Here is a 12,978-nt window from a genome sequence, read left to right on the forward strand (position 1 = left end):
TCAAAGCACAAGAATTAAATTATATTCCTGTTGGGCTTGGCATTTCACCTATATGTGCAAGCAATTTAAATGCCTAATCATGTCAAAGTGACTTTCATGCAAGGGTTGCTACAACTTCCAGTGCAACTTAAGAGAAACAAAAGAGCAAGGCCAATTTTTAAAAACATCTGGGAATGTGTATGAGAAAACAGAACTTGCATAGAATTGAACCCTGTTAAATCATAGAATGGTTTGGGTTGAAAGGATCTTCAAGATCACCTAGTTCCAACTCTCCTGCCATGGGCAGGGATACAAATGCTTTCATTTGGAAGAACTTGGAAGTAATAGTCAACTACTGAAAAGATGGAAGAAGCTTGTAGATATCCTAAGGCTCCTTATAAGATTTCTTCAGGTAAAGCATCAGCTTCTTTGCAAGGTGGGTCACTACAGAGAACTTCATGATACACACTATGCAGAATTCTAAGTGAGAAGACTGGAGGAAGTTTCTAATCCCTTAAAACAATATATATATAAAAAAAATCCTGTAGCTTTAATTATCCCATAGTCTTCTCACTCTCTTGTTTGTGAGACCTTGCAAGACAGAAGTCAAAATCAAGGAATCTGAGGAGAGCTGACCTTGTGACATGCAACATGCACCAATTTAAATTATCATTTAGTCTAACTCAGACAGAAAGAAAAGATGTTCAATACATACCTTGTTACAGAACAAGTAATACATGGCCCAATATGTAAATTTTTCTTTTAAATCATAATCATAAATAATCCTCATACTTTCTTTTCTTCTGCCACTAATTAAAATCTTGTCCTTTGAGATTTCTATGGCTAATCATGTCAATGTTGTAAAACACTACATCTGAGGAACAAGGATTACAATGTGATGTGGGCAATTCATCTAAGAAAAAAAAAAGCAGGTAATAGAATTTAAAAAGCTACCTCTCAGCTCACTATGATAATCATTTTATAACACTGCCTACCTCATTATCACAATTCCCATACTTCAACAGAAGTTATGTGAAACAGCAGATTACTGAAAATGGCTGAGAAAATATAGGAAACAGTGAATTTGTGGTTCTCCTTTCCCTGTGAAATATTAGAACAAAAATTTTGCCAGCAGTCTGGAATCCTTTGGCCTTCCCTGAATTATTTGTTAATTCCTTTCTGACTTCTAATTTTCTGAAAATAGAACTTGACCAAGATGAGAAATTAGACTGCATTTTCTTCAAAAAACTTCAACAAGACAGTGAGTGGGATATTAAGAAGAAAAAAGAACAAAACAACTTCAACAACATAAATATCTCTTGGACATCCTTTATGACATCTGACAAACTCTCCTCCCTTTAAACTTTTGACAGGCTGCAATAGCAAGCGATATGCTTGGATGAAATCCTCTGTGAATGTACACAGCAAACTGCAGAAATGTGAAACATTTTTTGGTCTGCAAAGCTGCTCAGTCTGAAAGACATACAGGCGTGAATATGGATTATCACACAATACCAGCAGGTAAACATCTGACCTTTCAGCAACAACTTTTTCCCTCCACACATGCTACCTCTCCATGCACGTCAAGTGCTGTCAGGACTTTAAGCCTCTTAGAAACAATGTACAGATCAGTTGTTCAGCTATTATTTGTCATTATTTGTCACTTCTCACATTAATAAGCCATTATTATATTACTTGGCATTCTGAACACACTTTACCTATAATCAGTTTACTCTTCAGAACTTCTTTCCTCCCTTAGTAAAGTTTATGTACTGATGAGAACAAACCTCAAGTATCTTTTCTCTTTTCTCTGCTTCTCTTTTTCATCTATCGTTAGCTCTATTGCCTACCAGGAATATGACCAATGTTAGTATGAGTTTGAAACTTCTGCAATACCAAACAACCTTGTGAACATTTCCAGTTCACAAACTTCGTCTTACTTCATGATTTTTCCTTTACTTATGCCACCTAGAAATTTGTGAACTGTAGTTTATATTAAAGAGTAAAGCGTATATCCAGGAATTTACTGCTAGTTTTATTCTCGTAAGAATAAACCACTGATATGTTTACATCTCTGAGGACAACTCCCCTAGCTTACTGTTCATAACAGCCCTCCTACTTTTCAAAATCCTCCCTACCTACTATTATAATTCCTACTGACTTTTTTGAGTTTTATCCTTTGTATTCCTTACATTCCCTTCCCAGATTAAATTCACAGCAGGGAAGAAGCTGAACACAATTATTTATAGATTTACTAAACCACATTGGCTATTTCTAAAGACAGACTAATATGAACATAGACAGAAGAAATATATGGCTGTAATTTGTGGTGTTATGCAACATAAGACCAGTTTAAGTTTTGATACCAAAATGCTTTCAACAGTCCTATCTACATGGTACTGCAATCACTGCAGTATCCTGGTTGTCCCCAGGATACTACCCTCTATTAAAAATCCATAAACAACACGCCTAATCCTAAACTAAAGAGAAATAACATATAAAGGCTTACTTATATCTGTCTGAAAAGAGGAGCATGTGGCTTTCCACAGCTCTTCAGGACTGTGGTTTCAGTAACAAAGCCAGTGAGTTCATACGACACTAAGTAAAGCAATTTATTCAGCATTAGTAAATCTAGATTCTATAAAACATCTAACAATCTTTAATAGGATGTTAATTAGTTCTTCATGAGAGATTATGCTCAAGTATACCTTGGGACTCCGCTGCTCAAGTATACTAAGGTACTCAGCTAAGAAGTGAAAGAAAACAATACAGGTGACCTGGTTCCTCCTCTAGCAGAGGACACATTAAGTACAATGTGAAATTTATTTTTTAATTAATGATGCAACCACTTTTGGTATATTAAACACAGTTAAAATATTCTCACAGCTATTTTTACCACAGTTGTTAATGATGTAAGCATCTTTAAGCAAACCTCACTTTGTTTCAGCAGCTAGCTGTGAGAAATATTTTAGTGCACATTCTTCTTACTCTAGAAACAATTTTTACTACCTTTGAATTATCTTTTTGAAGCTAAACTCTATATAAATATCTGTCCCTACAGAGAGAATACTGGCAATTTTTGCAAACACAGGCTAATACTTCCTTAAGAAACTCCTCAACTCTCACTTTCAAAGTCACATTATACCTTGTTATTAAGGACCAGTATGTGTTGGGGTTTTTCTTAATCATGGTATCTTATTTGAAAAATTAATTTGAAATGCTCTATTCTAAACCCAAACTCAATCCAAGTAAGTAGTCTTTCTTTGCAATGAAAAGACACATACATTGCATCTCAATCACTGCTTTTATGCATGAAAGCAGCCAAGAGTGGAGTCTGACTACTGCTCTTTAGATTCACTCTTAATATTCCTCACCAGGTTATCAATGCCACCTAGGGGCATCATGAAGTATCAGGTAATTCATATATAAGATCTGCCTTAATACCCATGTACAGATTTCAAACATGTCAATTTTTTCTGGTTGTATCCGATTCCTGTGAGCCACTGTCTAATTCTAGGTTACTGCTGCGCTATACTTACTTAAGTTCTGCTATATACATGAAATTTTTTACTTTTTTGTAAAAATATATGTATCTTTCATATTCAAACAGCAACACACTAAAAAAATCCTCCAATGGCACATTAAAAAAAATGAAAACCAACAGATTGAGTCTTTCTGACTTCTGATTCTTCAGTCAGACAGTGAATCCATCCATTCGTGTGTTGGAATAAATTAAATCCAGTTCTGTTCATTTAAGGTTGGCACTATATTGGCATGTGTTGCCCACAGTTGTGTTATGCTTGCAAGGGAGAGAATCTGTGGACACTAAAACTTCCATGGATGAATCAAACATACCACAAGAACTGATGAAACTGTGTAGGTATAATTTTAATACAAATTCTAATTTCAGCAGGATAAAAATTACTGTAGAAGTAAAATTTCAGTTTCAAAATTGAAATCCATATTAAAATTTTCTTAATATGTCTCCTCAAGAATGTCAGGATCTGTTTGAAAGCATTATGGGTTTTGTTATGCTCACAGTGCTACCACCAAGAGCAGCTGTAATTCACATAAAGAACTAGCTGCTTTCAGTTTGCTTCTAAGTGTGCTTAATAGATAGCCTTTAGAGAAAACAGGCCTAGAGATAAGAGTCTTATCTATACTAAGGGTCTCTCTCGTTTCTCATAATGCTTTTATATACACTCTCTCCTCTGTACACAAAGGTTTATAGTTGCAGACTAGTTGCAAACTATAGTTTGGAGACCCAAAGATGCGATTACCACCCAGCTTATCTTTTAAAAACAAAATATCTAAAACTTCACACAGTTTGTTATGTTACATAGTTTTGCCTTTGTGAACAGGAGTGATGAGAAATGTAAAACAGCTCCAGGAAGTAGGTTAACAACGCAGCTGATTCCATCCAAGCACTCACAGTGTAATATGCACTGCCAGTTCAGTGTTTAAGTTCCTTAAAAATAGAAGGGCATTATTAATTTATTCTGGTTTTGGTTTGGTTGCTAGCCTGATATTATTAAGGTTGGATACAAGGCAGCACCACGTTAGCAATTTTGGAGCTCTTTACACCTACCATGTTCTGTGTTTAGAAGCTGCCTGAAAGCAGTTTGAGCAGCTATGCATTTATAACATGTAATAAGTAACCTGTGGCTCATGTAAAGCAAAAGTGTCAAATCACCAAATACCAGACATTTTAATCATAATTTGAAACTGAACCAGTTTTCAAAAATTACATAGTGGTATCTTGGAAATACTAGACCTCCACTTAGTGCTTGTCCTAATTTTAGTGGTTTCCCTATTTTCATTACATCAAAAAGTTCTGTCTTCTTTCCATATGATAGATTACCAGAAGAAAATCCTAAGATGCTGATAAATTCACAAACTCCAAATAAAGCATTTCTTTTTCTGTAACTTTAGTTGGACTACTATAATTTGAAATTTCAATGATAGCAGACAAAAGACTTTAAGAGAGAAACAGATCTTAGTTAAAGATTATCTTGTGGATGACATGATAATATCTGTAGTTATTTATATACTATATTTATTGTATTAATTAGATCAATTATACCTTAATTACATAAGAAATAATTATTAGTCCTTGGGCATTATGCTCTGAAATGTAACCACCTATTTATTTCAAGAAGATTACTGTGTGAATTGTTATAATGGAAACAATTGTTGACACCAGAGCTGTTCTGCTCTCTATGGGAAATCACACAAATTATTTTCCTGACACATCTTTACTTAGTCTATGCTAATGAAATTATGATGCTAGAAAAATGTACTAAATCACATATGTTTGGGATAAGAAGGGCATTTTGAAAAAAATAAGTTATCACTTTGAGGACAGACGAACCATGCGGTTGTTAATTTCAGGAATCTTACAAGTACTGTGGATTCCAGAAAACACAAACATTAAAAACAATTAATAACTTTTTATAGAGAGGTTTCCCTGTCTGTGGACACTATTACCAGGCTAATTTATTGTACTGACCTTCACTATGTTTTTTATGCTGCTTCTGATGGAGAAACCTGCAGAAGGAGAATGGCCAGGAGGGTTCTGTCATTAAAAATGGATGTGTTCTCTACAGGTAAAACATTATTTGAAAAAAATTAAGAGGTTCATACTGACTGCTTGTCCTCAGCTGTTAATTCCTTAATTTACAGCTTGGAAAGTTTCCATTGAAAGTGGAGCTAACCTAACATGATGTAATTTTTAATTCTTCTTTACACCAAAGGCAGATGTGAAAAAGCACTCCTGAAGAATTCTCTCCTTCAGGCAAAAGACCCTACTAAGCATTGGAGACAACATTTAGATTTCTACATACCAAGCAATTACTCTGCCATTTGGATAGAAGCAACAAATAAATCTTTTTACTTGTTCACATTAGAAAGAGAGTGTGTAGATGAGAATTGTTCATAAAACATCACCAACAATATGAAATCCAGTTGTTTAAAAGGCTAGGAGTAACCTGTGAGCTTGTGTCTTCCAGACATCTTTTTCCTTCTAAAACAATTCTTTTCCATATTTCCCATCCTAAGTTTTTGTATGAAAAATTGACATACTCTAGAGAAACTTACTGAAGAAAATAATGACACTGTATCAGTGATGATGTCAACTGCCTTTCAATGACTTAGCAGTAACAACTGAAAACAGTAAGAATTCTGAATCTGAGCTTCCCTTTTAATCTGGTCATAAGCATTGTCAAACATTTACTTTCACTGATGATGAGTGAAAGTTGTAACATCATAGCAACTTAATTTTCAGGCTAGAAGTCATTGAAAAATTAACAGTTATTAACAGTTAGCCTGTCATGAATGAGATGGTATAACTTCTGCATATTTTTCCTACTTAACAAAATCAAGTCTGCTGTGCATGGAAGAGTTCCAGTAGCTGGAGATGGACTAACGCCTTGGAATTTCTACTTTGATTAAACCCAATGTTTTAAAGAGTATTAGCAACCCCTTGGGAAAAACCTAACTTAAACCTCATGCTGACACGATACAGTTTCTATTGGAATAGGGAACAGGGGGGCATAACAAGCCCGAAATCATTACCCTTTTTGGTACAGCCGACTCTAACCATGGGTGCAGTGAAAAAAAGACTTGCTGGACAGAGGAAAGCTTTTCCTTCTTTTCCTTCAGGAGACATCTATTTGACAATGTACCATGTCTTGAAACTAAAATTCTGAAGAAGATTATGGGAAGATATACCCATTCCTGACATTTTCAATGGATGGGTACAATGCTAAACCAGAACTTTAACTCACTGAATTCCAAGGCAATCCTAATGCACAAAACGTCAGGTTAATGACACTGACAAATTAAAAATAATTTAAAAAGAACACTGTAACCACAGAGGAGCACCTTTGTCATTGTGGTTTTTTATTTGTGGTTATAAAAGGGATTGTTACGTGCAAAAACCAATATAAACATTCATCTCTTGCTATTGCAGACTAGTTAAACCTGCCAAAATTACTTCATAAATAAAGGCAAAATTTACAACATGTACGTGCATTCCTAGCTATTAAACCTAAAACATACAAAATAAAATGACAATTATAAGGGATATGCATTCTTTCTCTAAATACCCCTTGAACACATCAGGAAATCTTACCTTATTCTTCCACAGATGCCTGAAATCCAGTGAGATGCTTAAAAATTAAGGTAAATTTTTCAACTCAGATCAGTATATTATTTCTCATGTTGGATATGAGTATGCATATGATGGTTTGCATTTCCATAGCATCTTGTGTGGGAAGATTTCAGAGCATTTTTCAACTAATGATATAACTATAAAATAATTTTTAAAATGCTGTAGTAAGGCAGATTGAGAAAATTGAGACATAAGAGAAAATATTTGTGTACCAGTAATGCCGATTGCTTAACCTGAGAGATAGAGATTATCATTACCCTAACCCAACGAATTACCACAAAATCATTAAATTAAAATTATCCCCCTTGCACATGTCTCATTAAGAACATCAGAAAATGAAAATATGCCACAATGAAACACAAAACTGCAATCCACCTTTGTTAAGGGATGAATCTTACTGTATAGCAACCAGTTTTCCAGACAGCTGCCACAGCTAGAAGAGGTGTTCACTGTCTTATTGAAGAACTAGAGCTGAGAAACCATAGAGAGGTCACCGATTTTGATTGTTTTTCAAGACACAGTCACACATTTAGTGCCATGTCTACCTAAGCATTGTCTTCATACACAACTCTGGTCAGTAGCTGCTGCACTCACATCACCTTTTCCATTGACCTGACACAACGCTCTATGTAGTCCTCTAATGAGCAGAGTTCAGAAAATTTATCTGGCTGAAAAATTCATAGAAACAAAGAAAAAGGTTATGTTCCAAGAGGATTTGCTGTACAATTTGACCATGGTATAAAGGAAAAAGATACTAATAGAGCTCTGGCCTCACTCTTCAGATTCAAGTACAGCCAAAGAACTCATTCTGACTTTTGTCAGCTCTAATGCTGCCAGACTCCTTCTTCATGCTGCAAGTTAAATAACTGAGGAGCATTGAAGCAAAATAGAACCAATTCTCCTCTGTAATACAAGTATGTCTAAAGAGGCGTTCTCTTTATCAAACAAATAAAGGCAGACCTACATCCTATACCCTCTATGCACCACTGAGCAGAGAACATACAAAAAATTCATGGCCTCCTCTATCAAATATCAAACTAGAGGAAGGCAGGTTACGTTTCCTAAGCTTTCACTCATCAACAATCAGGAAAGATAATATCTTTGCTTAATTTCAGGAACAAATGTATATTTTTTTATTTTTTAATACATGAAAAGAAATTCAACAGTACAGATCCCTGACTTCTGCAATTCATTAGCTGTGAGTGTTGAACCAAATTTCCAACAGCAGGAAACACACAAAAATATATTCAGTATGAAACACTTGTACAGAATAATGTAGAATGACATTAAAATTCCTTCTAATCATTAGCTGGAGAAAAGCTTTAGATTATTAAGATGTATATTCATCTTTCATGCTGCTGGAACTTTGAGCTTGCTAAGTACCTACTATTACTGCAGTGCAGAAAGGAGAAGGGCTAGTGAAAGTATTTCAGCTCTTAAGTGAGCCAAAAATTACATAAGGCCTTCATTGTTGCAATGAACTAAAGAATCATGTGCTTGCAGTTCCCACAGCAAATTAAAAACTGGAAATTAAATTCTCAATAGAATCAGGACTTTCAAAATCACAGCTTGAAAAGGAACACAGCAGTCATGGACTTACCAGGTAAAAAGAAGAGGCTGACAATGCTACATATAATCATCACTCCACTCAGTTAACAGCAGCTGGCAAAATACCAACTCTTTTTCACATGACAAGAAAGTAAGTCCTTTTGCAGCCCTGCTTAATATTGTAGCTTTATTAATTTTCTGGGTGGTAAGGCAGCCAGAGAAGACCCTCTGGGCAAACCTACTTTCTTTTGAGTATTGTGAGCAGTTTGCTAATTATATCTGCAATACATTCTGACTGGAAACTTTAAATCATAGACATAAAGGCAAAATAAAACAGGTCATTTTGCATTCTGGGATACAAACTAATCCTGAAAAATACTGAAGCTTAACTTTTAATGAGCTAATTTCTCCTAAGACCTTTTCCCTAGACAATCATTAGTCATCATGAAGACTCTGGTATTTTGGTATCCCATCAAGTTCACAAAAATGAACATCTAGGAGCTACTGTTTACCTATTTCCATACCTATTTACTATTATTACTATTAGCTACTATTTATCTATTTCCATAAAGGGTAGAACTATGTTTTTACATTCAGATAAAAAGCAGCCAGAAGCTGCATGAAAAAAAATGCTGGTTGCCTTTTTATCACTCACCACTGATACTATGGAAGTTTAAGACAAGCTAATGCTGATGGATTACTTTTAGTATCAATACTCCTGTGCATGCTTCACTGAAAAAAGAAAAATAATTCTTTTACATAGAAATATTTATACTACAAATTATGTTGGAAATAAAAGGCAACAGAAAATATAATCCAAATGAAATATTAATGGTAAAATGATGATGATATGTTACGGTCTTATGCATTAATGCTGTCATACTGCTTTACCATTCAATGCAAGCTTGTTCTGCATAGCAAATCTCAATATTTTTTTTTGATTAATATTCAAATTGTGGTTAACCTCAATTATAATTTAAACCTTCATCCTTTTCATATTCAAATGAAATTGGGAAAACAAAACAATGAGAAGTCCCCTTTCTCTAGTGGTATTTTCCGTTAGGTATGACCTCTAGCAATTCCCATCTTCACTTTGTATACTACAAACAGTGGAACAATCCATTATTTGTTCATTTCCAAAGCAGCAATTTGACTAGCTCTAGATCCTTCCTTCTCACATTAAAATCATTTAAGGTAGGCCAAATTTTGATATGTGTTCCCAATTCAAAACCTGACTATAGGAACACATGATAAAGAGAGACTTGAATCTTAGTTTTCGAAGAAGCACAAGTCTAGAAAACAGACTTTATAATCCTACCATTTTCAAGAAAAATATCTTTCTGAAGAAGTGAATCTACCTTCCAGAACATTCAGAGATGCTTGGTGCTCCAGATCATAATCCAAGGAACAGCTTTCTAGATATTCCTCTCTCTAATTTCACCCCTTCTGAGTGGGACAATAGATCTTCCCTAAAGAGTATTCCTGACTATATTCCTGAACAAGATCCATTCCTATTCCCCAACATGATCTGTCAAGATCCATATTTAGGATGTTTTATATAGCAGCAGTATGACTAACACTTCCCTACTACTGGACCGTGCAGAGCAACTTTGCAGATGACTGCTATGATGCAGTCTCTTTATAAAGACAAGGCTTATTCACCTGCTGAAGTTGTGCTTTTGAGATGCGAATGACAGGGGGGAACTTGTTGCCACAGGGAATAACAGGAAGCTGCCTACGACCAGTTGAGCGGAAGGAAGAGGAGTGGCTCTCAGCTGATTGACTCCTTGGTAAACCAGCCTCTTTCAAAGGATCCGAGTGGGTGGAAAGATAGGCTATAGGACTCATGGTGCGGAGGATGGGACTTGAAATTCTTGGAGTGGAGAAATGCAGCGTATGAGATGAGTTGAGCTGTGAGAACAACATCACGGGGAAGAAAATAAGGTTCAATAATCAATAATTAATAATTCTTGTTTATGCCTTGCCTCTATGCATTTTCTTAGAAGACCATATTCAGAACCCCCTCACAGGCTAATAATTTAAGATGAATCTTAAATTTAATCTTCACATTTTCCATCAACTTTATAAAAATCTAGTATCAAAACCAAAAGTGAGCATCCTTTCTCTAGCTGGCTCCTACCTTCATTCATTCAGTTAGTAACCATCTAGGGCAAATATAATAAACTAACACAGTCTGTTCCAAGGAGATTACATGCACAAACTAATCGATTGTTGACTGGTCCTCGCAAATGCTTAGCATTGCCTTCCGAGATGGCTGTATTTCTGGCATATACACCCACTGCAGGATTTACAAACGTGACTGTACAATTACGACTACAGAAGCATATATTAAGAACTGTAGCTGACAGGATTAATCTGTAGGATCACCACTAAAAAATTTTGATGAAATGTCCCAAATATGGGATTGAACTAGAAGAGTATGCTGGCCTGGACAATTCATGAACAATTGTTCATGAACATGTCATGAACATGTTCATCTTGAACTACATTGCTCAAGCATTTAGAAAAGAGGAAAGAACAGGAACTGTGAAGTCTGAGTGTCCCAGTCTAATGATTTTATAGCAAGTACATTTTCAAATTAGTTAGTGATGATTCTAATAAACCTATAGCTTTGGCATACAACTCTGAAATCTGTGCAAGACCTTTGCCAGTGCTGACTAAATATCTAATGGTGACACATCTAAGTACTTGGAAATGAGATTTCTATACACAGTTTGCAAATCTTTGTTCTGAGTACATTTAGACAAAATCATGAAGAGTAAAGATATGGAAACTTTTTGCAAGCTTCATGAAGGTGGTTTTCTATTTCCTGGTATTTGCAATTCTAATGTGTATTCCTTGGAAACAGAGAGCACCTATGAAGCATTCCAGTTTCCAAGGAAGAGGTATCTTCAACTGGGTCAATCTTAAAGCTTCAGTTCCCATAATGCACAGCTGTCTCTCAAATGGAAAAAAAAAAAAAAGGTATTTCCAGTGTCTTATAAAAGCATCAACTAAGGACAGTAGGTATGTGAAAACTAAATGACTCAAAAATAAACATTTTTTCATAAAACTTAATAGAACCCAATGTACAAAATGCTACTTTTAACAATATTTCTAAATAAGAAAAATAAATACATTCACAGAGTCAAACTTCTTAAACAATCATGTATATACATATAGTATTACACTGTCAACTAAGCGTGACTGAAGTAAACTGTTTTTAAATTGAAACTGAAGATGAAAATGGAATTAGCTGTTACTCATTACATTACTTCAATTCTGTTATTATTTCTTTGCTGAAATATCTGCTTGACAAATATATGTTGCAAAGTTTTGTGCATGCACTTGACGGAGTTCACTGAAATTCAACACAAAATCAGTAAATTCATGAGGCCATGTTTCAACAACACAGGAAGTCCAGCTTTAGGCTCTTAGCACCAGATCAAGGAAAAGAAAATTTAGAGCTATGTGACGCAAAGTGCTGCTCCAGTATAAATCCACCATTAGTCTAAATCAGTTCAAATTCTTTTGTCAGATTAACTTCATCCCAGCAGATATTACAGCCATTCAGATACTGTCTGTCTTCATGCAGCCAAAGTCAACAAAAAGCCATTATGAAAGCATAAATTCAGCATATATACCCTAGCATGCTCTGAATTGTTCAACACAAACATGACCATGCGTCCATGATTGAGCCAGCTATTTGCTGGTAGCACACACAGAATCTATATTGCAACTGGAAAACTATGATGGGTAACATGAAAACTTTCTCTCATAACAGCACAATTTGCTGTAATTTTTATGCCTGGAATTTGCTCCTCCTCAAACCAATAACCTACATATTTTTCTCTCTTGTATTTTCACTTCAGCTTTCCTTCCTCAACTGCTACAATTTTATGTTCTTATTAGAACGCCGATGCTATGAGAAACAGGTAAGAAATTATATTATCATCAATTACAGGAAGTCCATTTACAGAATTTCAGGAAAAACATTTATCTACAAATGGAAAGACCACAGACCAGCAATATCTTTCCTTCAGGAGAAAAGAAAATTATGGGTGAGTATATTAACCTTTAGTTTCTCATACAGAAACATCCTTGCTACTACTTGCTCCTTAATTACTGAGCAATAAAGCCCTGAGAGAAAAGAAGAATTAAGCATCACCATCAAAATAAAAATGTAAAAAACAGGAAAACTGTTTTATTCATTCATCATTGAAGTATTGCTTGCATATTTAATGAACCTGTCAGAATAAGCTCAAAGAAAATAATTCATC

General features: G+C 35.0%; 1 protein-coding gene across 1 annotated transcript in view; it reads right to left on the reverse strand.

The window, feature by feature from the left end:
- TTBK2 (tau tubulin kinase 2) overlaps positions 1-12,978 on the reverse strand; it is an 89,342-nt gene that overhangs the window by 6,961 nt on the left and 69,403 nt on the right. The window contains exon 14 of the mRNA XM_069858158.1: positions 10,361-10,609. Within this exon, the coding sequence (XP_069714259.1) occupies positions 10,361-10,609 (249 nt within the window). The remainder of the gene's footprint in view (positions 1-10,360; positions 10,610-12,978) is intronic.

This window comes from Phaenicophaeus curvirostris, chromosome 5 (assembly GCF_032191515.1).
Source record: "Phaenicophaeus curvirostris isolate KB17595 chromosome 5, BPBGC_Pcur_1.0, whole genome shotgun sequence".
Taxonomy (NCBI): domain Eukaryota; kingdom Metazoa; phylum Chordata; class Aves; order Cuculiformes; family Cuculidae; genus Phaenicophaeus; species Phaenicophaeus curvirostris.